The following is a 26,940-nucleotide window of genomic DNA, read 5'->3' as shown; positions in this document are numbered from 1 at the left end:
AGACAAAACCCATGCTACTAAAAGTCTAGTTGCACATTTGTACAATCTTTTCATAGCTCTTCTAAGACCAGTCTGGTCATCATCAGAGGGACCACAGCTACTCATAGTTAGTGCGAAATGGTTGCACCTCCTGGGCCAAAAGATGGCAAGCCTAACTATAAAGTTGGTAGGTGAATAAAAATATGTTATAGTTTACTAAGATAATCCCTAACGTGACTCTAATCAAAAGTTGATTTGAAAAAAAATCTTTTCCAAAAAAATTTTTTTTTTTTTAACTCGAACAAACTCTTGGTTATGTTTATATTTTCTTGATCAATGTTAATTTTTTGTTGGTAAGCATCTACTCTGTAACCAAAACTCTATATTTTAAAGCGTAACTTTGCAGTTCATGAAAAAGTTATAATATTTTGTCTGCTAATTTTGTTGTAGTGTATGAAGATGTTTATCAAGTCAGTCATGCTTCATATTTAATAAAATAATTGTATCTTAGCTGATATTTCATTGGCTGACCTTGGTCGTCGGTATATCAACCTTGCTGAACATGAAATGCCTGGTTTAATGATGATGAGAAAACGATATGGTGCAGAGCAACCACTAAAAGGTGCAAGAATTGCAGGATGCCTTCACATGACAATTCAAACAGCTGTTTTAATTGAAACACTTAAAGAACTTGGTGCTGAAGTCCAGTGGTCATCCTGCAATATTTTCTCTACTCAAGATCATGCTGCAGCTGCAATTGCCAAAGCAGGTTTTCCTGTATATGCATGGAAAGGAGAGACCGATGAAGAATATACTTGGTGTATTGAACAAACTCTAATCTTCCCAAGTGGTGAACCATTAAACATGATACTAGATGATGGCGGAGATTTAACAAACCTTGTACATAATAAATATCCTGATCTTATGGCAGGTAATTATTTGTTACTTAAAATAGCTAACGCTTAAAATTTGAAACACTTTTGGGATATATTTAACTTTTTCAGGTATTGTATTTCAGTCATTAATGAAGAAATTTTACTCTTGACAGTAATTCTCTTAAAGGAATTCGAGGGTTATCTGAAGAAACCACAACTGGAGTTCACAATCTTTACAAAATGTTTAAAAAGAATTTGCTCAAATGTCCTGCTATCAATGTGAATGATTCAGTTACAAAGTCAAAGTTTGATAATTTGTATGGATGTCGTGAATCTCTTGTTGATGGCATTAAACGTGCTACTGATGTTATGATTGCAGGGAAGATTTGTGTTGTTGCAGGTTATGGTGATGTTGGTAAAGGATCATCTGCAGCTCTTCGTGCTTTTGGTGCTAGAGTTATTATAACTGAAATTGATCCTATTAATGCCTTGCAAGCAGCTATGGAAGGTTTGATTATTAAATTACTTATAGTTTATCTGCTATTATAGATAATTGATTAAAAGTTGAAAAAAAGTTTTATAAATGTCAATGACGAAGAAAAAAGACAAGCATATAACTGATTTCTTTGATGATCACATGATCTGAGACATTTTTGGTATCATTTAATTCTTTTTTCAGTTAAGCTTTTAAATTTATCTGGTTTAATATTTAGACTTAGATTTAACCCATTAATGCCTAAAAGGAAACTAGTGAGCAAAAAATGTCAAATGATAAAAAATATGAAGTTCAGATTACATTTATTACATATCAAAATTCTTCAACAAGATAAAACCTGAAAATTTTCAAACAGTTTTTCCCTTATTGCTGAATGTTTATTTTTCTAAGCCTGCTCAAGTGAGTACAGCTGGTATTAATGGGGTGATAAAACAAATAATACAAAGTTATTATTAGTTGAAAGAATTTTGTTTTAATGTGGGCAATTTTAATACCAATGTGGGGTGCCAATTCTTACCTCTAGACAGGCTCAATATAATGATAGTCTAGTTATTATACTTGGCAATATAAACGTCATTAATACCTTAAGTTATTTGTAAAATAATATTGGTATTCATGACACATGTGATGATAAATTTACTCCTGTAAGCCATTTTCAGTTTCTAATTTCTCTGTCAAAAACTGGGACTGGCTGTTAATTTTGCAATCATTTCTAATTTAAATTTACAAATAAATACCTTTTGTCTAGTTTAGCACGTGTAAGAAATGAAAAAACTAATTCAGAGCCAATTTTGAAAATTACTCTTGTCAATGATGATTAAAAGACAAGCATATATCTGAAAAATTTGATGTCATTTAATTCTGAGACATAATTTGTACTGGTGTGGTGGGTTAATATTGCTTTTTAAAATAGAACAGACAATGATGATTAAACACTTAGGACACCTTCTGATTTTCTATGATTTTTAAGTTAACTGAGATTGTTCTATGAAAATGATATTTTTATTTGATTAAGTTTAAAGTATAAATGGGAATATGAACAGACAATGATGATCAACTACTTAGGACACCTTCTGAGCTTTAGTGATTTTTAAGTTTACTGAGTTTGTTCTTTTATTTATTTGATTGTCCATAGCTTGTTACATAGAGCTATCATTAAATATATATTTTTTTTACTTCCATTTGTGTTCTAAGGTTATCAAGTGGCAACTATGGATGAAGCTTGTTCTCAAGCTCACATTTTTGTAACAACAACTGGATGCTCAGGTATAATCAGGCCTGAACATTTCCAACATATGCGTGATAATGCGATAGTCTGTAACATTGGTCATTTTGACTGTGAGATAGATGTTAAATGGTTAAATGATAATTGCACTAAAGAAACCATTAAACCACAAGTAAGATTTTATTTTTATGACATAATTAGAGTTTTATGTGCTTTGAGAGTTATTTGCATTTAACATTTGCATGGTCTACCAATTAGGTTGATCGTTATCTACTACCCAATGGACATCATATCATTGTTTTGGCCGAAGGTCGTTTGGTTAATTTAGGCTGTGCTCATGGTCATCCCAGCTTTGTTATGAGTAATTCTTTCACTAACCAAGTTCTAGCCCAAATTGAATTATGGAAGAATGCCAGCAACTATGAAATTGGAGTTCATATGTTACCAAAGCACGTTAGTGTATTTTGCTTGTAAATTATTATTTTTATTTAAATGTTTTTGATGCCTGTTCCTCCTCCCTTCCTTTACCTTTCTGTCCCTCTCTTTATTTGTTCATTTTTGAAGTTATTAATACCTGGATGTTGGAATTTTTTTTAGTTGGATGAAGAAGTTGCTCGTCTGCATTTGGAACATCTCAGTGTTAATCTTACAAAGCTTTCATCACAGCAATCAGATTACCTCGGTGTTCCTGTTGAAGGACCGTACAAGCCAAACCATTATCGATATTGAAAAACTTATTATCAATAAAATGTATAGTGTTAATAAAATAATGGCATATTGTGTAATTTTAATAAAACAAATACTTTTTTATTGCTCTTATACTCGTATTCAAAAATATATATTTAATGTACTGAGTAGTAATTCTTTGGAGTCTAATAACGATGGGGGGGACGGAACTTGGGATCAATTTTTTGTTCCAAGAAATAAAGTGGAAGTTCATTTTCATAATTTTTTTTTACATTCATTAAAGACCTACTTGTCTTAATTTATTGGTTGAAAAGTTTTTCATTACTAAGTAATCATAAAATTAATTGCTTTTTTTCTGTCCGCACAAGATAATTTCAAATCATTTGAAATAATATAGCTGGCTCGGTGATACGACAGCATTAATAGAGACACTCAGTACTACTGCTATTATGAGAAAATGCGACCTTTTGGTGTGTTGGCTACTATTTTTGTTTTCAAAGGAGGTTTTTTATGTAAAGAAAAGAGGCTACTTCATCATTTTTGAACGGAATAATCCATAAATTGAAAAAACCTCATTTGGGGACTTGATTTAAATAACATACGATAAGCAAAACGTAAATTTATTCTAAGAGTACATATTCTCTTCATAACATTAACCTTAGGTGCGTTCTATCAATATACAAGAGCTGCGTCACACGATGATCACACGAATAAAGAAACATTTAAAAAGCGAAAAGCTAGAAAAAGGAAATAGTTGTTTGCTTTTGAACCTTTTTTTTGGAAATTTTTTCATTTACTGCCATTATTGTAATCATACATTCTAATCTCTTTCCGTTAGACTATCGCCCTCTGACTTTTATGATTTCTTAACTCTCTTAGAGTAAGAAAGAATTCAACAAATTTTCATCGTGTTTTTCATTCTTTTTTCCGACAATTTTTCATTCATACAAGTTGAGTGTGTATATGGCTATAGTTTTCTGTTCAGATTTGTTGACCCAAACTTTATCACCATCATTAAAGAAAAATTCTTTTGTAAATATTGAGGTAAGTGGTGTAAATATTATGGTCTAATCGTGTAAATATCGTGGTTTCCTTAAAATTATCAGTTTGTTCAAGTTTTTTCGTCTAAAAGTACCAGGTTGTTATGACTAAACCTAAGTACCAGGCTGTTATGGCAAAACTGAAGTGGTGGAGAAATATCTCGAGTAAATTTGTTTTAAAAAGTTTTATAAAACTGAAAAAACTTTTGTAAGTGAAAAAGTTAATCTTACTTGTTGATTTACAATAAATGAGTACTAAAAGAAAAAAGAAAAGAGTTCTAAATGTATTGAACCATGAACAACCAAGCATAACTAACTAACCAACGTATTGAACCATGGTTTCTTATATATATATACAATAACACGTCTAGAAGATTTTTTCCTAACCATAACATTTCCATATTCGTCTAGAATTTTTGATTGATACACCTTGACAGACTGCCAATTTGTTTTGATTGTATATAAATGATCCCGGTTCTTGTGATCTGCTTTAGGGTCAGTTTCAAATCATCCGTTAAGCTACAGGAAAGGGATGGGAAAATTAATCACGTGAGCATGCGCATTGATTAATTTTCCCATCTCTTCACTTTCCTGTAGCTTAATGGATGAGTGGAAACTGACCCTTAGACTTTCAGTATTTGAATAAAAAAAAGTTTGAATAAATAAAATAAGTTTGAATTCATTAGTGATTTTTGAAGTTGAAAAGATAACCTTTTCTGGGCTATCTTTTGTAGATTCTATTGTAGAAAGTTTTTGAAACAAATATAATTTTTTTGTGTAAGCAGCAACGTGTATATGTTTCTCTCTGCTTACTAAAGAAATGGAATTTGTATTACTATGCCGCTTTGAGAAACGGGGGACTGCTTTTGTAAAGTTAAATATTTAAAACTTTTCCTATTCCCACTCAGCATAATTTTTTTTTTTTTTTCACAACGATTTTTGTAATTTTTACGTCCAATCTATTTAACATATATTTACATCTTAGTTTCTAAAAAAAAAAAATGAAGTCAGCTTTTTTTTTTCTTAAGAAATAACAAATAATTTTAAAATGGCTCTTTCTGAGCTCTCCAGTTTCAAATTTTTAATGAGTTTAAATGTCTGTAAAACTGACAAATTTTGATTTACATTAATGTTGAATTACAAACTTTTGCAACAAAAACCTCCACAAAAATGAAAAAGGTTTTATAGTCACTTTTTAGCGAAGTTGATGGTTTTGAACCATAATATTTAGTGGTTGAAAAATGTGCAAGGAATTGGACTGAAGGATGTCATCATAAAAATTGTTTTAAATGGTTAATATTTCAATAATAAAGTTTGGATGGGATTTTTTTCTATTCTAATACTTATTTTTCTTTTATGATATCATATAATTTGACATGCATATGTACCCTTTACATAAACATACATATAAAAGGTATAATGCGACTGGCCTTAATAAGAAGCTATGTATAAGGTTTTGTAAAATTTAAGAATATTTCAAACCTTTTATTTTGGATTAATTTATTTTGGCTTTTATTTCAGATTTTCGTTTTTGTATGAATCACTGAAAGCAAAACAAGTACAAAAAAAAAAGTTAAATCTTAGTTTACCATGGGTTTACCAGTTTACCCTGATTGACATTATCAAATCATATTGGTGATCTCTAACATGAATGCACGCAAAGTGAGCTCGAGTATTAATACCAATTTACTAAAATAAAAAATATAAACTATAATTCTTGATGCACTCATTTACTTAAACCAAGAATTCTTTGCTCTATTCAAGTTTCACATATTTTTTGAACTATTTTTAAGTTTTTTTTTTTTTTGTCAGTGCTAACGTCTGTAAAATATGGTGGAAAAGCAAAAACATCTCTCTGAAGATGGTCACACCGCAATGTGCGCAAATATGACCGTAAATACGTGTTAGCAGTGAAGGGAGTTTGATGCAAACTAAACTCACTTTAGGTTACTTAGATTTATTTAACTCACTATCAAAAAGCATTGTAATTTTAAAAAGAATGGAATTCGATGATAACAAAATCATTACCAACATCTCAAAAATTATAGACCGTGGTTTTGATTAAATATGGATAGATTTTATGGTCAGAAAAAACCCTTAAGAGATTTTTTTGTCTTTCAACTAAAGGATATATGTAATAAATAGCTTTCTAAATTGTTTAATATTTAATGGAAGCGATACAAACTGCCAAGCGCTTTTGAAAAACCCCCATTAGAATTGTTTAATAAGCTGAATTGATTATGCATCACTATCATTTTTATTTATAACGAAGAATAAGAATATTAATAGCGAAAAATAATTATTTTCATATACGTATATATATATATATATAAATATATATATATATATATATATATATATATATATATATATATATATATATATATATATATATATATATATATATATATATATATATATATATATGAAAAATACTCACACTATTTTGATCTTTATTTTGCGACGGCGAGAACAGAGATTAAGAATTACAAGATAGCCACTATTGAAGCTATCAAGATAACTTCGCTCTTAACTGGAGTTTAGCCTAAAAATTACCCTAAAAACTAATTGAACACTTTGGACACTTTAACATAACAGTAAGTTTTCTGACATGTTTTTGCTTCATTGTTTAAAACTATTAAAAAAGTTTTTAGAAAAAAAAAAAGGCTTTTTGATCTTTGACTCTTGTTTTTCTTTAAGTCTATTAATCTTATTATTCTTTGAGCCATTTATCTATTGTTATATTTGTCGGTAGACTTTTAAAACTGTTCTCAAAATAAGTACGGGTAGTAGCGTTTCCTCCCCGGGCTCGTGTACGGAAATTAACGTGGAGAAACTTTGGCAAACTGTAAATGATGCTTAAATAATTTAGTTGTTTAACGAGTTCAAACATAGTAATAATAAAAAAAAAAAAAAAAAAAAAAATTTTCTGAAGTATTACGTCATTCTGAAAACAGTTATGTTTAAACAAAAACACGTTTGTTTGTTTTTCTCCACTATTTTGAAAGGTTCTATTTATAAGTCATATATTCCAGGAGAGTGCAAGGTTTGGTAATACAGAATTTATCTGAAAACATTTTCTTAACGAATTTACAGTTTTCCATACTGCAACTATATTCCGACCGGATGAAACGGAAGCGTAAGTTATTTTTGTTGTTGCTAAAATAAGATTAAACGAGTATTTAACATCAACAAAAGAACCTTAAGAATTGTTCCGGCGACTTTACTTTTATAATCTAGTCGGTAAAGTATACTCAACTTATGGGCTAATTTAATATGAATGAAATACTTCACGTTTTAGGGGGACTGCTGTAAACTACTTTTAGCATAATGTTTAAACATTAATTTCAGTAATAATGTATTATTTTATCTTAAACAAAAGAGAAAGTATAGTTGTATTTAAATGAATTTTTTGCACAAAAAAGAAAAAGTTAAATTTTTTAAATATTCATCCTTAATTTTTTTTTTTTTTTGTAATTACGCCAACAAAATGCTAAAGGAGTTTTACGCTCGGAATATTTTAGAATGGTCGCTTCAAAATCATTCACTCCTGTACAATTTCATAGTTATTTCACTATAAACATTTTTGCGATTGTATAGTATTACTCCATTATTTTAGTATTCTGTTTTTTTTGTGTTTTTTTTTCAGATATTAGCTCAAGTAGTTAAATATCATATTAAATTTCATTATCACAAGTGCTTACAAGTCAAAAGATAAAAAAAAGAAAAAAAAGAAATGGGTGAAACAGAAGAATCTGGGGATCTCTTCACTCAAATCATGTCAGATATGAAGGTAAAAAAAAGCTATGCAATTAATAATAAATAACGAAATCTAAATAACTACACTATTACTTCAGCAAAAGTTGATTTATATATATGTATGTATATATATATATATATATATATATATATATATATATATATATATATATATATATATATATATATATATATATATATATATAAACACATACATGCATATACATTTAACAACTAATGTACAAATTGTTTTCTGCAGGCCATGGGACCATTTTGGGATGATCTTTTATTAAAGTCAACAAAGTTCTATATTTCTATCAAGTAAAACAAAATTCTATATTTCTAAATTTACTATAATTATTATACAATATACTCTTTAAGTTTCTTATATGATAAGTAATATGAATTAACTTTTTTTTATTGTTATTTTGAACAAATATTTACAGCTTATATTTTTGTGACCAAATTTTTTAGAAAAGTTTTTTATTTAAGAATTGTTTCTTTTTTTTTTTTTTTTTGAAATTATAAATTATATGCTTATTTAGAAAGTTATAATAAATATTCCATAATTATTAAATAATAACTATGTTATACTACACTGATATTATACTATATAATTAAAATTTTATGTATTTTTGTTATAATTTTATATATTTTTCATCTAATTTATTATTTAAATTTAGAAAGTTATAAAGTGAAATATAAATGAATAAATATTAAATTTATTTACATTTATAATTTTATTTTTTACCACCACTTAAAAGTTTTAGCTTTTTTTTCTCCTTAAACAAAAACATTTAACAGACTATTTACGTCATTTGACAATATACTTTAGACAAACAGTATTGATAGCAGATACATTTTTGGATGCATTCCAAAAAATTGCTGATAGCATGACAAATTCCAAAGGTAATTATTTGTTTGAACATGACAGTTTTCAGATAAATTTTCCTAAATATTATCAAATTCAAACTAAAAGAATTTTTTTGTTGTTAGATTACAAATATTAACTAAATTCTTTTTATTAAAATAGAATTCGAAAATTCCTTTGTTAAGCAACATGTAAATATTGTAGAATAAAAAACTTAAAAAAAAAAAAAAATTAAAAATTGATTCTCCTTTTTTATTTTATATTTTTGAGTGAGCTTTTTTGTAGGTGGAACACGAGATATTGGCATTGCATTTACTAAAATCGTTATGAGACATAAAGCAATTGAAAACAAGCTTAAAACATATGTGGGGTAAGTTTTATTTATTCTTGTTTTTGTTATTATTACAGGGAAGGAACACCATTTCTTCATATACGAATATTTTGTCTAATAAATAAAAGTAAATATATTTTCTTTTTGATTTTGAAAAAATACCTTTCATTAGTTAAATGAAGGTTGATAGTAATTTTTTCTTTTAGGATTTTGGCTGATAGTTTAGTAACTCCAATGCAAAGTTGCATTGATGAGTGGAAGAAAAATTCTAGCCAACTTGAAAAAGATCACACAAAAGGTAAAAACAAATTTAAAAAGTACTGTTATTGTTTTATGATCTTAGCTTTGAAAGGAATCATTTGCTGAATATTAGCATTAAGGTATTTTTTTTTTATAAAAAATTTAAATTTCTAAAATTTCTCATGCCTTCAGACATTCAATAGCTGGACTTGAATATATAGAAAATCTTAGCAAATAGTTATTAGGAACCTTTTTGAATTAATCCTGAATCTTAGATCAGTGATTTAAAACTGATTTTTTCTTAACCAATTTCTGTTGGTGATTTTAAATTAGATTTTAAGCGTTTGAAAAATGATTTGAAGAAAGCAAGCTCTGAAACACTAAAATTGAAGAAAAAAGCAGCAAAGAAGATTGGTAAGCAAGAGTATACAGATCAGTACAGAGAAGCTATGAGGGTAACATCTTTTTGTTATCAATATTGTAACTAGACATTATTCATAATTTAGTGTAAATTTTAAGGAATCATTGTTAGGATATTTTAGGAAATAATGGTCTTAGTAATAAACTCTTTGCCACTTTTCCTATATTTTAATTTCTGGTTCACCAAAAGAAAAATTTTTTGACAAATATTTACTTACAAATTATTCCCAGAAAATCCTTACATATAAACTCTGAGGTCAACACTGGTAATCATTTAAAAGTCTGAAAGTTTATTGAATGACTGCAATAACAAGTTTACATAAAAATCTTAAAATTTTATGTTTCAGTGTTGACACTCAATTTGAGCATTTTTTTTCATGATACTTGTTTTTTTTACACATATTGATTATTTTTACACATATTGCAGATTTTGTAAAGCATAGATATCCTTTTAATGCTATTTTCCCACAGATTTAATTCTATCAATTAAATCTGTGGGAAAATAGCATTAAAAGGATATCTATGCCTTATATTTATTTCAAAAGTTATGTCTGCATAAACTGATTTCCATTTACCGTAGACTTAAAAATATGATTTCAAATCTAAAATAAACATATGATCCTAATATAGTAAATTCTTAGTTTCTCCTTAAAATGACAAGAAAAATGAATAAAATTTTTTTTTAAATTTAAAAAAAATCCAGTTCTTCATTTTGTAAAATCTTAGAACTTGAAGTTGTAATTGTTTTAAATAGTTTAAAAAAATTTTTTCCTTTTTTTTTCTTTTTTTTTTTTTGTTGATTATTTTAAAAGTTAATCAACAAGAACTCTTAAAATATAAATAAAGAGCACCATCTATGGATTGCACCAGCTACATAATGCTTTTGAAAGATTATTTTAAAATTTAAAATTACTGCTGGCTAGGTTAGACAGGCTGCCGTATAGACATTTCAAGAATTGATCATCTTTTATTAACTTACACTACCGCTCATGATTATTTGCCCACCTCTATTTTCATCAACATGATGTGTGTGTATATATGTATATTCACATATACATAAACACAGGTACAAACACATATAGTTGATCTATTATATAATCAATTTTATGTATTCTAATCCCAAGTTAACTAAAATGTTAGAGTAAATGTTGTATGTAATTAGTTTTTGTTGTGCTGTGTTGTTTTTTGGGAGTTTTAGTATGTATGAATATTAATATGCCTAAAAAATAGATATTTGCTTCCATATAACTGACAAAAGTAATCACCAAATTTCATCTTTATTGAAAGTACCTAGGACAACAGTTGACCATATTTTCAAAGAATCAACAGAGAAGGCATCCAATTGATGTTTGGTGCCATCTGTCAAGTATAGTGATAGATGGTTCTGTATAATACTGGGATATTCTCAAAAAGAAAATATTTCCACACAGATTTGTTAATCTTGGGAGAGTGTTTATTTTTCAATAGGATAATGATCCTAAAGATCATCCAAGTTATAAAATTTAATTGAACTAATCAATTGAGAAAGTGCTGAAAGTTATGTGATGATTGGCCATCCCAGTGACTAGACTTGAACCAAATCAAACTATTTATGGGATGAGTTTGACAAGTAGGAAAGAAAAAATTGTGCCTCAAATTTAGGGAACATTAATGGAACATTTTGCATAAAAAAGAATGGTTCTAAATTTCAAGACACATTGGTTAACATGGTTAATAGGATGCCTAGACTGTCAAGCAGTAATCAAAAATAAAAGGTGGACTCAGATGAATCAAATATTGACTAATGGTAAATATATTTTATTTAATCAATGTATTTATTATCTATATAATTGGACATACTAAAAATTATACTTATCATAAATTGAGTTATTTAATAATTTATGTGATAATTTTGGAATTAGTTGAAGGGCATTTACTTTTGAGCGGGAGTGTATATACAGCAGACATGAACTGCTGCATATCTTAAAAAATCAGTCCAGTCTCTGAAAAATGTTGTTTGAAATTTTAGTAGACTTTTTATTAATGGTTCAAACTTGTCTAGTAATCACTAGGCTAGGTACTATATAAATATATTGGCTATATATATTGTGGTGTATTGTTCTTATGTTTATCTACTTATGACTTGTTTTTGTTTATTTTTGTATTGAAGCAGATTTGTTTTTCATGATTTAGTATTTCACAATTTAGATCTGTTTTTCAGTTTAGTAACCATGGAATTTCCCAGGGTTCCTAGATTTAGCTCTTTTAGTTATTTTTTAATGTACTTCTAAAATTGAAGTACAAAATTGAAGTGTTGCAGAATAACTTATTTGAGATACTGATATACCTTGTTGATCTTTTAATTAGTGGCATATTAACTATAATCCTTTAATAATTATGGTTTACTATAAATTGTATGATCTAAATTAATTATGAGACAATGTGCATCTTGTATTAACTATATGGTGTGATGTGCATCTTGTATTAATTGGTTAGAGTTATTGTCAGTGCAACTTTGGTATAATTATAAAACACAATAATGCAATCAAAAGAACAATTGATTACATTGTGTAAAATTTTGTGGTAAAGTTACAGTATTAAAAACAATTTGATTTTGTAAGTGGAGCTTTGCTACAATTGCAGAAACTCTAATTAATATTGAGCCAAGTCGCTGTAAATTTTTAAACCCAGAAACCTTCAAGAACTTCTTCATCTTACAGCAGTTTATAAATGTTACTTTTGTAGCCACACTTGAATCATAGATGAAACGAAGCAATATTTAACAAATCATTTGGTGCAACAGAGAACTCAAACAGCTCACCATGCTGGTGATTTTTGGACTTTAGTGAAAAAAAGTTTATTCACTTGGATTTCTCCAGTATAAAAAACAACTAAAACAAAACAACTAGAAAGAAAATCCATTGTTGAATATTTGAGTGGGGTTGAGAGTAGTAAACTAATATATTGCAGTTCACAAAAAGTCTATTTTAGAGACAAAATGGGATTCAAGGCTCAATATGATATATTCTAGTTTTTAAAAATATTACTCTCTTTGAATTCTAAATTTAAATCTAGTTATAGATCCAATCCAATTACAAGCATCCAATTCAATGACAACTAGTATTGATATATTAGCATAATAAAAATGTATATAACTACTTATTTATGTAACTTTTATTATTATGCAACTAATTAAATGTGTAACTAATTTTTTTTTATGTAACTATTGTAATGTTATGTTTATTTATTTAAAATTTTATAAATTCTGAGTTTTGACTATTTTTAGAATGCAAGCCAACTTTGCAGCTCACTAGAAGATCAAGAAAAAGATTATCTCCGCAAACTAATGACAGAAGAGCGCTCTCGTGCTACCTACTTCTTTGATTGTTACAAACCATGTATTGAACAAGAATTAACTCTAATTTCTGAAATTGAGCAACTTCAAACCATCTTGGAAGAGACAAGCAAGTTATGTGCAAACCCAAAGCAGCTGCCAATTATTTCAGAAGATGCTATAAATGCATACAAAGTTGCTGATTATTTGCAGCCTGGTAAAAGAGATGAAAATATTGTGAGTGTAAATGTATAAATTTTATAAGATTTTAAAATTTTGTATTTTAAAAATAATACTAATTATATGTTATATATGAAATATCTTTAAGAAAATGCTTGTACAAAATAGTATCACTATACAGTTTTCAGTGTATTTATCAGCAAGTAATACCAACTTGCTAAATAGTTTAAAACTGTTTCATTTTGAAATCAAACAATTATTAGGGTTTTCTTTGACAGAATAAATTGAACACTATTGAAAATAAAAATTCAGAAAGCTTTGGTGTAAATTAAAGTTTTGATTTGGAACTCTTTTCAAGAATTAAAAGATGTTAATAATTTTGTCAATACTTTTATACAAAAGGTTATCCATTTATAACACAGGGATGTAGGGTATTTTGTATATATTTATAAAAGTTTGTTTATTTTTAGAGCCCTTTATCTAGCCCATTATTAGTGAAAGATCGTTCATTGTCTGTTAGTATTAATCATCAAAGGCACACTCTACCAAGGAGCAGTTCAGTATCCTTAAGCAATGATCCCATTCCTGTAAGTGTCCCTCAACCTAATCGCAACTCGGCTGTTGAGAAACATTCCATGCATTTATCTTATTCTTCTAACGACTCAATTGAAAAACCGACTGGTTTCTTTGATCCTGTTACTTTAAATGAGATTCGTGGAAATGACAGTCATTATAAAAGTGAAAGTTCCCACGATGAGGATTTTCTTTTGCAGCAGGCTTCCTCTAGAGGTATGGGGCCTAAATGTCATTTTTAAATATTTTTCAACTGAGATTTTTTAAATTTTATTCAGCTTAAATTTTTTATTAATAATTTTAAAATTTAGTAAATCTGTTTAAAGTTACCAATAAAGTTTCTTTAAATACTAAAAAGTATTTCAACTCTTTGAAATCTTCTTCTTCTAGATTCTTCTACTTATAACGATTCATTAAAACATTAAAATGCAACTTCTAAAATTAATAGATAGGTAATTAATTTAATAAATTAATAATTAATAATATTTAATAAGTTAAAAATTAATAGATAGGTAATTAATTTTATTGTCAGTTAAAAATAATGAAGTTTAAAGATTAACTTACGAAGAATAAATTATGGTAAATGGCATAATACAGTAAATGACATCAATTTAAAAAACTTTATTTTAATATAGAGTTTAAAATATTTCCCTAAAGTAAATAATTCAACTAAAAAATTGGATCCACACCAATCAGACCAATAATCTATCTATTAGCTCAACAATCAGCAAATCAAAATAAATTAAATGGGCTAAATAAATTGTTGTCCTCAATTTATGTGATTATCCTTTTGTAAAATTTGTTTTTTCATATTTTCATATTGAACATAACTTTTTTTAATAGCTTCTCGAAACATGGCGTATCAATTTAGCACTAATAGTTGGTCTAGCAGTGAAACCTGTGATAGTTCTGGAATTGGCTCTTATAACTCTTTGACTTCTCAAAATAAACAAGTAAAAAAGACTCATCGTAGTGGTAGTGATTCAGATGCTATTGAGATAGATTGTGATGATTGTGAATCACAAGGTGTTGTGTTGGCTTACTCAGATTTAAGGTATGCAACAATTGATCGCAGTCATTTTAGACGAAATAAATTAACAACTGCAAGTGTTCGTGCTCCTAGTACTCAAACAAGCAACATACATCGGTCAAATAGCTTTAACAGTGATATTATCCCAGAATTTCCTGACTATAAAATGAACTTGCCTAAGTCAAAACACCATACTATTTCCACTAGAGGATACCAATATGGAATGAATAGGAATCATCCAAATTTAATACAAGCTTTGAATGGTCATAACCCTGCGGATTTATTGAAACGCTTAAGCCCCAATTCCACTCCAACCAAGTCTAATTCATTAGAAACTCAGAGGAGAAATTCTTCACCAGTTCCTAACAACGTTTATAAACCAGTTCATCCTATAATTAAAAAACAGCTGTCTGAAACTCATTCAATTCCTTCTCAATCAACAATTGACAATGAACCAGAAGCAGCAGCACCTGGGTCATTTTTAGCAGAACTTCAAAACCGTCGGATGTTGATTCGCAGACAATCTAATCAGTGTTAAAGATGTTGATTGATTTTAGGTTTTTTACTTTATACATAGGTATTACTGGTTATACTGGTTATACTGGTTATGCTGGTTGTTATTACTAGTGATATTACCTGGTATTATGTCATATAGTGATTTAAAGACATCAGGACATTTTGCCATTAAAAGGTCAAGTTTACTATTGAACGCGACTTGAGGGTGGCATAATAAAATAATGATAGATGAAACTTTTATATGACATAAAAGTAATTTTAAATTTTTATAATTAGATAGATATTGAGTTTTTAGCTAAATAACTTTTAAGTATTTAATTTCAGGGAAATATTTATTATGTTTTGAGTATTTGGTTCATTTGTCTTCCTGTCTTCTAAATTGACAATTTATCTGTTTGCTCAAAAGATTCACTTTCAAGCTCTTTTATTTTCTTATAATCGATATGTTATTTTCGTCCAATGAAGAATTCAAGTTTTTTACGCATTAAGAATTTTCAAAACTTCGTGGAGTTCTTTATTTTTATACTTTGAATTCATTTGCCTTCTGTTTTGGTTATTTATGTTTGTACATATAAATGGATGTGTAATTTTTTTTTTTTTTTTTTTGTGATTAAAGCCACACGAAATAATTACCATATAGCTGTATTTTGTGACATTGTAAATTTTAATCGATGTAAATCTTTTGGAAATATAAATTGAACTTATTTACCCAAATTATTGCATAAGAAAACGCTCTCAACCTTTTCATTCATTGAGAAAAAAAGTTCAGCAAAAAAATGAGTTTTAGTCCCAAAGCGCCGGATTTTTCAAAAACAACCTAAAGTTCCGATCACTTTTAAAAAATCATCCGACGCTAGAAAATATGCATCAACTTTTTTAAAATCCAAAACTGACTATTTTTCAGAAGTGACTTTTTTTGCACTGACACTGAGGTCGACAACATAAATCAGGTTTGTAATTGCCTGAATTATTCTTTAAAAACTTTTTTTTATAAACAAGCTATACTATAATAAAACTTTAATTAAACTTAGGAACATAAAATTCATTTGCATTCTGGTACTTGTTCTTACCTAATTTGGGTATGCTTTTTTTTTTTTACCAGATATTTTAAGCTTTTTTTTCCTGAAAAATTTTGGTTTAATTAAATTTAGTTTTAAATTGTTATTCGTTTGTAATACCGTTTATATATCCCTTAAAAAAATGATCCACTTGTCTACACGATATTTCATTAAGTTACTATTTTCTTATTACAATGGAGTTATCGTTGATACAAAGAATAATCAAACAGCAACAGAAAATAAAATAAAAATACAGTTGAGGCTTCGTTTTGGATTACACATATCGCTCTGAAGTATGAAACCCTTATGAAACAGTTCGGAGGGTTCTTCCTTCGAAAGTGCCGCATGAGTACTGAAGACCTTTTAAATTTTTGGCATTAGATGTAAAGTCTTCAGCATCTGATACTCTCTGTTCAATTTCTGTATTAAGTATGCTGTCTTCTTTTTCTGAAGATAAAAAGGGAATCAACTCAGAATATGGAATCAGTCAATTAGCTGGAGACTTACTTTTTTCTAGATAATAACTTTATTATGATATCTTTAGAACAGACGAGATGAAAATAGGTCTCTTTTTAGAAAATTGTTCTTTAAAACTCGCAATGTGGAACCTACTCTTTGCCTTGGTTAATAAATCGAAAATTGAATTTTATCTTTATGATGGATTTATAGAAGTTTTGCAAGCTTCGTAATAATTCGTGTTTGGCTGGCAGGTGGAGCAGCCACCGATATAAAAGAAAGGGTTAGGATCATTTAGACATTTACATCTATTTGAAGAAGCCACCATCAGATCTGAAACAAAACAGATCTATGATGACCTTTTCAGACTTAATGTAGAAAATATTCATCAAAAATGTATTTTCAGAAATATCGATAAAATTCAAATTGCAAACACTAAAGCATACCGCTAAAAGCGGACTTTGGTTTCATGCTACAGGAAACAAAGAAAGAAAAAAAACGGTTTTGCTGTGTTATTAACGATATTATCAAAAAAATTTACTAAACCTCTCCGAGCTTAAATTTACGAAGCGGCAATTGTAAGACCTATTAAAAACTTAGATGTTCCCAGGAATTTTTGCAAATAGCGAAAACAACGTTTGTTCTTCCTCTCAATTTGCAAAACGGTTAAAAATCTTGAAAAAGGAGGTGCTAAGTTCAAACAAATCTTTAATTTTTTACTCTACGAACTCTTGAGCTTCTTTTTGATTCTTGCTTTTATTTTGATGAGATTTTAGTTTTTGTTTTATTATCTCCACTATTGTACCAGCAATGTTAACATTAAAAATATGAATTAATCAACTTTAATATAAAAGTGGGATGGAAATTATAGTATTTATCCCGTTCCCTCCCTCAAACCAATGTTCCCATAACTATTTCTAAAACCAATCTAATTTATTCCTTTTCCAATAATACCGTATCAAACTATTAGCCATTACTCGTGTACACCGAAAGATATGCTTTTTTTTAAGTTTTTTGTACAGCACAGAAAACATTTTTTAATATATTGTATTTTTAAAAATGCACAGTTTCCATCAATTTTCATCATTTCAAGTTATTTCAAACTATTTAAAAATCATTTGACCATTTCACAAATGTGTTGTCTGTTAATGAAATGAATTTCAGTTAACCTTAAGTTTAAATTTTTTTGATTCTGACAAATGGTCTACAGCAGTTCGAATTTTGAGACTACAAACGAAGTTGTTTAACCAAACAAAGGGCTGCTCTACTAGCTTCGAGTGTTGGAAGTTAATCCACTTGCAGATTATGTCCCTTCCGCTTTAGGTTATTTAAATCTTGTCAGGTCAGTTTCAGTTGAATGTTACGTGCAACCAATTTCTTTTTTCGGTTATTTTAACTAAAGTTAACGACGTCTTGACCCTATGAGCGATTCTTTTGATTCTATTTAGGAGCTGACCAAACAACTTTCTTCAAGTGATAAAATCTTAGGCATAAAATATTTTCTTGAAAAGCCAGGCTTCGATGATCTCGTCATTTTCGGTGATCTTTTTGCAAACGATCATTGTGATTTCGAAGAGGATTTCACGGATGAGATCATCACGTTCTTTAAAATACTAAAAACAAATCATCAAGTAAATTGGCATCAAGTAAAAACAGTGGGACAAATATGGCAGTATATTACTTCAAAAAGACTAACTTGTTTTCCCAAATGTATGCATTGCATTTCAGATTTACTTAAACATCTTGGCTGCTTCTTGTGAAGGAGAGCGTTCTTTCGCAACAATGAAAAGAGTCACAAATTAATCTAGCTAATCTCTGCACTGAACATAGTTTGATGAAAAATCTACTTATTTTGCAACTTTGAAACAGAAAAAAAAAATTTAGTTTTTTTAAATAAACCTAAACCCACTTATTTTTTTGTGCCCGCTTTTTTTCTTTTTAGAACAATTTTGACAACGAATTTTTAATAAATTTTTTTTTTGAAATATAGACATCCACATACTAAAGACATTGAGTGGACCTACAACGTTTATATTTAGGTTTTTTTTTTTCAAATATTGTTTTTCCTTAGGCTTTCAAAAATGGTTAATCCGGCCTTTTAATCCGGTTAATCCGGATTTTAATACCTTAGGCATTTATTATGAAGTGATTCCTATTTACATTTCCAAAGTTTCAAGAAAAAAGTTCTCATTCCCAAGAGATTAAATATGAAGCTTTGTAATGAAAACAAGTAAATTTTCATGAATAATTTCTAACTCTTAAATAATAAAAACTTGGCAGTCGGCCGTCAAATCAAGCAAATGTTTTCATTATTGGCAGTAGGCCGTCAAATCAATCAAATGTTTTCATTATTTTCAAACTTCAAAAACCCTGACGGTTTTTGAGGTTTGAAAATAATGAAAGCATTTATATAGAAAAAAATAATATTTAAGAGATGTAGCATTAATTTTGGTGTATTATTTAAATCTGTTGCAAAAAGCGAAGGTTGTAGCAAGCGAATCAACATCCCGAAACCATTTTACTGTTTGATTAACTGGATTAAAAAGAGTCCTTTGAACTGACTGTTGAACTTTAGCAAGCAATATCGGCCATATATATATAGCTTAGAAAAATGTATAACCTCATTTTTGATTGGATTATATTAATTGTAGGAGATTTCAACTGACCTGCATGTCTTTCAAAGTATTTATAAAGTTAAGAAGTTATGAATTGTTCTTGTAAATTTCATTTAAAATTTTGAAAAAAAAAAAGCTTATTGTTATTATATTACAGATAAATAAAGGTTTTTGAGATTAAGTAACAATTAATCGACAATGATCAACAAAATATATACGATTAAGTTTTCGTGTTATAAGATAAATAAGGATTTACGAGAGAAAATAACATTTTAAAAATTGTTCACCATTTATCAACAGATTTATCTCATATTCAATTTCTCCACTTCTTTTTGCATAAGTTTCATAGACTCCAAACGATAAATAAAAACGGTAAATGAAAACGGTAAATAAAAACTCCTCTTAAACTTGGTTTTAATGTTGGACTTTCAGATGTGTAAGCACGTGAGAGTTCGTCAAATATGGCGAGTTCAAGTTTAAAAATTTTATTTAAGTTTTTCGATACCGTCAATTTGGCCACTATTTGTGATTTTGCTTCCCTGCGAATTATCTCTTTTATTACTGTGTTTAGTTCTTTTAACAAATTGTTGCCTAATGTAATATATTTTGATCTATCAATTGCAAATAAAGAAAATAATTTGCAACTAAATTATAAAAAGTGGCTCAAGTCACCCCATTTAATGGTGAAAGTGTGTCAAACAATAAAATTTATCAAATGATTCGAGTTTGTCAAGTATCATTTCCATTAAAATATTTTGTTTGAGTTTAAAGAATTTATCAAGTTTTACAAGTTTATTAAGTTTATAAGATTTAACAAAGCTGTTTAACACTTTTACTTTTTTTGAGAATTCAAACCAAATACAGAAAAATGAAAGACAAAATCAACATTTTCTCGGACATAAACATGGTTTTTCAGCATTGTTTTACATGAAGCTTGTTCGTTTGGATATGACCCAAAAACAACTATTTCTGATGCTGATGAGGAGGCTAGAATGCAAAAAAAATTTACGTGCAAGTTTTGCAAGAAGAGGCTAAGTGTTGGCCACCAATCTCCATGATTTCAAGATCTTTGTGTTTCTTGAAATCAAATCAGTGCTGAGATAACTGTCAAATTTAATCCTGAGCCGGATTTACCAGTTTGAAGCTCAACTAGGCTGTTTGGATTGGTATAATATAACATTGATGAATGGCAAAAATGGCGTTTCTTTAAGCATTCTTCTATATAAAAATCCGAGCTCAAAGTCTTACGAGTAATGTTTGGTTCACCTTTCAAACCTCACTAGCAAATTGCTTGCCATAGAAGGAACTTGGAGCAAAATTTTCAGTTTGAATATACTTGAGTTTGTTGGCGGCATATCTACCTCTCGACTGATAAAAATATCGCTGGCCTGGTAATTGTGAAAAGTCACAAGATGACTCGTCAGCCCTTCATATAGATAAACAACAAAGCAAAGAGAATAAAGTTAAAAAAAAACAACAATCACAAAAGACGCACTCAAGATGACTCGCCAACTCTTCATATAAATAAATGATAAAGCAAAAAGAATTAAGTTAAAAGCAGCAACTATGAAAAGACGTACACACGGAGACTTATTCAACCTGCCATATATAAATAAATGATAAAGCGAAAAAAAAAGAAATGTTAAATACTTAAATAATATGATTCACCAACCTGTCACGTAAGTAAATGATAATATATGGAAAGAAAAACAATTAAACAAAACAAAAAACAACTGGGAAAAAACGTAACCATGAAGACTCATCAACCGGCCTCATAAACAAATGATAAATAGGTATCGCAACAGAAAACAACCAAAAACTATCAAAGCTCAAAAAAATAGAAATTAATGGAGAGGAGGGAGAGGAGAGGAGGGAGACAGATACAAGGAAGACGATGGAGTTTTAAAGAGAAGCAAAAGAGAGTTTTAATTTATGTAAACATAATGAATAAAAAAGTGCTAACCATTACACACTAATAGAACGTTTATTGAGTTATATTGTGTAGTAGAATATACTGAGGACGACAAACACAACCTTAACCCATTACACATAACACTAGACCCATACCTCCCTAAATCCTAAACCATACTACAGCTACATACTACAAACAAATATACAGCAAACCAGCCAACGAACTTTGATTGTTAATCATTTAATTATTAAAAACACCGCTCTCACATCTCACATCACATCTCACATCAGATCAATCACTGATATAGTTTTGCCTTTATAAATCGAATGATTGATTTTGCTTTATATTTTTCTTAAACTGCATTCTTTTTCCATTTTCTGCTATTCTTTCAATAGATCGAGTCTCTTTATATTGCTGCAAAATAAATCCAATTGAAGATCGAGCAACAATTTTGAAATGTCAGCTTGTGACAACGAAGAACTTTGAAGAAAGGGTTCCAAAATAATTTCTCGATTAAATACTTGTTTATTTATTTTAACCAAATAACAATGATAACCAATACTTAACACCAATACAATCAAGCAACATCACATCAGCTTCTTACTGCAAAAAATTAGAAAAATCTGCTAAGCAGTTTTTGAGTAATAAACGATTAAACGGTGCTAAACTTCATCGTGTTCAACCAATATGACCTGATAACTTGGAAAACTGAATCTTTTTACTTATAAAATGGAGATGATATTGAAGGAATGAGGGGTTTGGATTCTGTAGCTAATTTGTAAGTAGCTGAGATTACATCTTGGGTAAACTTACACTTTTTTGGGTGTGATCAGCACAAAACATTTTAGTTTGAATCTCTGTGCTTCATCCTACGGCTAGCTTGATAATAGAAACCGCGATTGTTTCTACTAAACATTTCCAATGGAAAAATGACTATGAGTTGCTCTAACTTTGTACTGAAATGAACTTTAGTTTGAGAGTCATTAAAAGGTTTTCAACCCACTAATAAAATTCCTGAGTTAAAAATCTTCATTGATGAAATACGTTTTGAGAGACATGTAGGGATCATTGCTCCTGCTTATCCACCTATCAGTTACAAATACCGTAGCACCATGTCTTTTGAATAACTTTTTTACATTTTGTTAAACGATATCTAGAACCAACTATTGGCTGTCATCTTTGGATCCACCATGTTCATGAGCCTACAAAATCCTCTTCCTACAGATGTATTAAAAGGAAGATCATCACTGATTAAAAATGCCAATCCGAAATCAAAATGTATTTTCTTTGGATTACCGAACTCTTAAGGAGTCGACAACTGGAGCTGTTCTTTAACTCAATAGTAGCTCCAGTGAACAGTCATTACAATTATGAATAATTATGAACAATTATGAATAATTATGAACAATTATGAATAATTAATATTTTTGAACAAAACACGTTTTTACTTTTAATTTAACATTAAATAATAACTTTTAAAATCCTTATGTTGTTAACATGTTGTTAACAATATAAAAGAACTGTAACTAAACTGGGTTAATATTTAACAAAAGATAAAAATCGGTTTTGTTCATAAACAAATAAAAAAATAATACTTTAAATTTTTTAATTTTATTTTTGTTTAGAAAAAAAAAAAAAGTTTTGAATTTAATTTTTCTTGTAAGAGTAATGTGAAAATTAAAGTGGGAAAACTAAATTTTTAAAAGTAAAATATATAAAAAGATATAAAAAAATATAAACTCGAAAAACTCGATAAACTTGCTTGAGAATCAGTTTTATCGAGTTTTCAAAAGCCAATCAAATTTTCTTTTCAAGTTTTGCGATTTCAAGTAGTTGCCAAACTTGACAAGTCTGATATTCAAATAGTTCAGGCTCAATCCAGTCTTTTTTTCAAAGTTATTAAGTTTCAAAATTGAACTTTCAAACGTGTCCCCACCAATGTGGCGCCAGCTAAAACTTATTCGCTTAAAAAAAATGCTTTCTTTCTATCTAATGCGCTATCCATTTATTGTAGAGGGTGGAGGAAGGGGGCAAAAAATCGCGAATTTAGATTACCAAATATATTACTGCCACAAACATTTTTCGTTTAAAAAACAATAACAGTTTGAATTAAAGTGCAGTAGAATCAATAATCGATAAATTTAGAATAAAAGAGCGTAAAAAATAGATAATATTAGGACCTTTATTATGTTGTAATTACATTATATTTCACATAGTTAATCATTACACAGTTATTAATGTTATATTGTATATACAAAGTTGTCGATACAGGTTGAGTCGATACTAATTCCAGATCCTTCGTTATCTGAACCAATATCAGTTCAGATAGCGAAGAAAATTTGGATTTTTATTGAGGTATCTTTGGATTTTTAACACTCTGTAAATGAATTATGTCTGGAAGTAATTTAGTGGGAGAAATTTTACGAAGTAGTTTAATACCATTATTATTGGATCTGATATTATGAGAAGAAAATTAATCAGGCTTGCATTTTTTTGGCATACACATTAAGTTGTTCATAATTTATTTCATAACCACTAGAAATTACTGTTGCAAATGGTAAGGGGTTAACGTTATCATCGCAAATTTCCAAAAAAAAAAAAAAAATTATTACACCATTAACATCCGCGTTACATTGCGATTTAATAAAAAAAGAAAATTAATAAAGAAAAAAATTAAATTTAGTAAAGAAAAAAAAAATCGCCGGGAAGAGATGAGGATTAATAGAGGAACAGCTTTAAAAAAAATCTTGTTTGATTAAAGTAATGTTACCTAAATAATTATTTCTTTTTAAAATAATAAACTTGAACAAAAAAAAGATTTTTTTTATCAATATTATTCTAATTTATTATTTTCATCCTTATTTATTTAAACAGTCATAAAATAAATTGTTTAAAATAAATTATAAAAACCCTAGAAAAGACCACAAAAACATAATGTAAGAATTAAACAATTAAATAACAAAAATTAAATAAACACAAAATATTTGAAAAACAGTTTATCATTTCGGCAACCTTGTTTTCGACAGCTCTGTCACCATAAAAACTCAGCTTATCTATGACTGAAAAAACGCCCCACTGGTCCCGTGATGTCAGTGCAGCTGAGAGATGTCCTGAGCAATGCATTGATTCTAATGTTTACTCACATTACTTTTTATGCTCTCTCAAAAGAATTTATAAAATCTGTATAAGAGGAATTGAGAGCATTCCTAATCATGTCTGTCTGATTGCATTATTTTAAATGCAGCAATAAGATTTCCACCTTTAAATTTAATTTTGGCAAATCAAGGCATACGTTGTTTAAGAGATATATACATTGGTTTTGATTGAATTTTCCTCCATGGATTAGTAGCCTGTAAATACCAAGTTTGTTTGACCAGGTGGTTCAAAGAACACAAGTTGCTTTGACTAAGGATAGTTGTTAAGTGACACTTTTCGTAACAGTTAAGTCATTCCCTTCTGTGCTAAAACAGCGTTTGATCCTTCATCATCAAATCCCGCAAATTTTGTTTTGATCACATTAGACGCAATAGTTTCTGCAGTACGGGAAATTGGTTAATAACTATCTGAAGATTTTCCTATACACTTAGAATAGTTCAGGGATTTGGAGTGCTTTCCCTGGACCAATTGGCTGCCAATAACGCTAATACACTTTAACTGAACAGCGGGGCAGTAAATAATCTTGTACTACTACTGGTAGTATTCTAATGGGAAAGGAACAGAGTTGGCTTGATCATCGGCATGTTGTGATTGTATTAAAACGAGCAACTTCACAAATAAGGCAACAGCACAATGGATTTGATCTTGTTAGATTTTTATGAACTGCTTAGTAAAAATCAAAAGCGTCAGGTAGATCATTACTTGTTTTCTCCCCATTTTCAATCTGAAGAAGAATTATTTGCATCTAGCACAAACTGCTGATGATAAGCTCTTCATTAGGATCTCATTTCTCAATAATTTCCAAACTCTTGCAAGTATTGAGTCACTCTAATACTGGTCGAAGGTTTACGTTTACTTCACAATTTTAATTAATGCAATAAAAAAAGCGATTTTCCATAATTATTGTATATTGGTAGGATTATTTATTAAAAAAAAAAAGTAATTATTGAAACAAAACATTTTGGCTCTTGCAAAACTTTTTAGGACCTTTTTTATATTTTTGATTCTTCAAAATACCCACCTTTTGCCTCTATAATAGCAGCACATACTCTTGGCAATTAGTTCCATCAATTATTCTCTCAATTAGTTCCCTCAATTATTTCTTTGTAATTTTATTCCAACAAATTTTTAAAGACGTGCCGTGCTGTTTTTTATTGGTTGGTTGGATTTTACTCACGTTTCTGTCCAACTCGTCCCTGAATAGTTCGATCGAAATACAATCAAGAGATTAAGGAGGCTATTTCATATATTTTAGTTCTCTGGACTTTACTTCAGCTGAAATGTAACTCCATCCTTATTTAGAACTGTAATTCGGATCATTATTTTAATTAAAAAAAAAATTCGCGAACCACAAATCGTTTTCCACACAAAAAAGCGTGTTGTTAGAGAATTTTGCAGTACATATCTTCGTCCATTATGCATATGAATACCAATCTAGATCAAGTGTAGCTGCCCTACGCAGGTGTGCTTGTATTAAACTGATACTTTTCTTTTTTTCTTACCCGCTCTTCAAAAGGGAGACAAACTCGGAGTCGACGTGTTTTTGGTCTTCCCTGGAGAGGAGTGGGCCGTCTGCAAGGCTGTTGCTGGAAGACTTAAAACACTACAATACCAACTTTTGTTCCCTATAAAACATCTCAAGAACATAACCAACCCTCCACAATGGTTAACTGCTGGGATAGCACATTGATTAATCGTGCGTTCGCTGACCAAGTATTAACCAAACACATTGTCGATGTCCTCCAAAAATTTCAAACTTAGATTGATCAGTTTCGATTTATCAATTATATTCAGATTTATCAACAAAACTTTAGAAGAATGTTCAGTTATCTAATCTCTTTTGTGTGTGTGTGTGTGTTTTTTTTTTATTAATTCAATCTTTTAACTTTGTTTTGTTTGCGTAGTCATGGTTTTTTTTTGCGGCAACGCATCCTTTTAAACCGTAATTACGCAGCTGTCGCTTTACAATTGAAACAGATAGTGGTGTCTCGCGTTGAGTTGAGTTCTCAAATTTCTGCAGTAGTGAGGATACAATTTTTCTTACTTTGAATACAGATGAACTTGTTTTGAAGTTGCTTTAGGCCTTCCAGAACCATGACGACTCTTATAAGCAGTATTTCGCACTTTCTTAGCAAAGTTCCCATGATTGCACTTTGAGAAACATAAGTTTTTTGAAGCAGTTTTTTGCATTGAATAACCTTCTTCATG

The 26,940-nt window shown here is 29.0% G+C and overlaps 2 protein-coding genes, 1 long non-coding RNA gene and 1 other non-coding gene across 8 annotated transcripts; 3 read left to right on the top strand and 1 right to left on the bottom strand.

The window, feature by feature from the left end:
- The first annotated feature begins 4 nt into the window (after window positions 1-4).
- LOC145194552 (adenosylhomocysteinase-like) lies at window positions 5-3,425 on the top strand. The gene is made up of 6 exons (XM_080072220.2): window positions 5-166; window positions 491-910; window positions 1,042-1,362; window positions 2,545-2,747; window positions 2,834-3,028; window positions 3,173-3,425. The coding sequence occupies exons 1-6, from the start codon at window positions 118-120 to the stop codon at window positions 3,302-3,304; spliced, it is 1,320 nt and encodes a 439-aa protein (XP_079928346.2). The 5' UTR covers window positions 5-117; the 3' UTR covers window positions 3,305-3,425.
- On the top strand, window positions 2,156-2,219 carry LOC149880711 (small nucleolar RNA SNORD27). Its single transcript, XR_016446089.1, has one exon. It is a non-coding gene; the product is annotated as a small nucleolar RNA SNORD27 (small nucleolar RNA).
- Window positions 3,426-7,316: 3,891 nt separating the features above from the next.
- On the top strand, window positions 7,317-16,237 carry LOC145193992 (protein MTSS 2-like). Of its 4 annotated transcripts, none has more exons than XM_090069071.1 (10): window positions 7,317-7,441; window positions 7,952-8,095; window positions 8,321-8,382; window positions 8,897-8,970; window positions 9,218-9,302; window positions 9,470-9,561; window positions 9,837-9,958; window positions 13,189-13,473; window positions 13,887-14,205; window positions 14,833-16,237. In XM_090069071.1, the coding sequence occupies exons 2-10, from the start codon at window positions 8,039-8,041 to the stop codon at window positions 15,555-15,557; spliced, it is 1,821 nt and encodes a 606-aa protein (XP_089925197.1). In that variant the 5' UTR covers window positions 7,317-7,441; window positions 7,952-8,038; the 3' UTR covers window positions 15,558-16,237. The 4 variants fall into 4 exon arrangements, with proteins under 4 accessions (XP_089925197.1, XP_089925196.1, XP_089925199.1 ...); XM_090069073.1 differs by lacking the exon at window positions 7,317-7,441 and adding an exon at window positions 14,380-14,441 and having other exon boundaries at window positions 7,825-8,095; XM_090069070.1 differs by lacking the exon at window positions 7,317-7,441 and having other exon boundaries at window positions 7,757-8,095.
- Window positions 16,238-18,031: 1,794 nt separating this feature from the next.
- Window positions 18,032-20,123, bottom strand: LOC149880710 (uncharacterized). 2 transcript variants are annotated; one of them, XR_016445742.1, is made up of 3 exons: window positions 19,952-20,123; window positions 18,746-18,820; window positions 18,032-18,662 (listed from the first exon to the last, which is right to left on the bottom strand). It is a non-coding gene; the product is annotated as an uncharacterized LOC149880710 (long non-coding RNA). The 2 variants fall into 2 exon arrangements; XR_016445741.1 differs by lacking the exon at window positions 19,952-20,123 and having other exon boundaries at window positions 18,746-18,933.
- Window positions 20,124-26,940: the final 6,817 nt, after the last annotated feature.

Source organism: Hydra viridissima, unplaced genomic scaffold, assembly GCF_058129835.1.
Source record: "Hydra viridissima isolate aposymbiotic clone 2 unplaced genomic scaffold, HvirCarnegie_v1 scaffold_12, whole genome shotgun sequence".
NCBI classification, from domain to species: domain Eukaryota; kingdom Metazoa; phylum Cnidaria; class Hydrozoa; order Anthoathecata; family Hydridae; genus Hydra; species Hydra viridissima.
Note: the sequence above shows the minus strand (reverse complement) of the source record. Positions and strands in the feature narration are given on the sequence as shown.

Excerpts from the sequence above, each read along its gene's own strand:
- LOC145193992 (XM_090069071.1), top strand. The coding sequence starts at position 8,039 with ATGGGTGAAACAGAAGAATCTGGGGATCTCTTCACTCAAATCATGTCA. Across the intron at positions 8,096-8,320 it reads AAATCATGTCAGATATGAAG|GCCATGGGACCATTTTGGGA; the intron begins GTAAAAAAAAGC and ends TGTTTTCTGCAG. Across the intron at positions 9,959-13,188 it reads AGTACAGAGAAGCTATGAGG|AATGCAAGCCAACTTTGCAG; the intron begins GTAACATCTTTT and ends GACTATTTTTAG.
- LOC145194552 (XM_080072220.2), top strand. The coding sequence starts at position 118 with ATGGTTGCACCTCCTGGGCCAAAAGATGGCAAGCCTAACTATAAAGTT. Across the intron at positions 167-490 it reads CAAGCCTAACTATAAAGTTG|CTGATATTTCATTGGCTGAC; the intron begins GTAGGTGAATAA and ends ATTGTATCTTAG. Across the intron at positions 2,748-2,833 it reads AAGAAACCATTAAACCACAA|GTTGATCGTTATCTACTACC; the intron begins GTAAGATTTTAT and ends TCTACCAATTAG.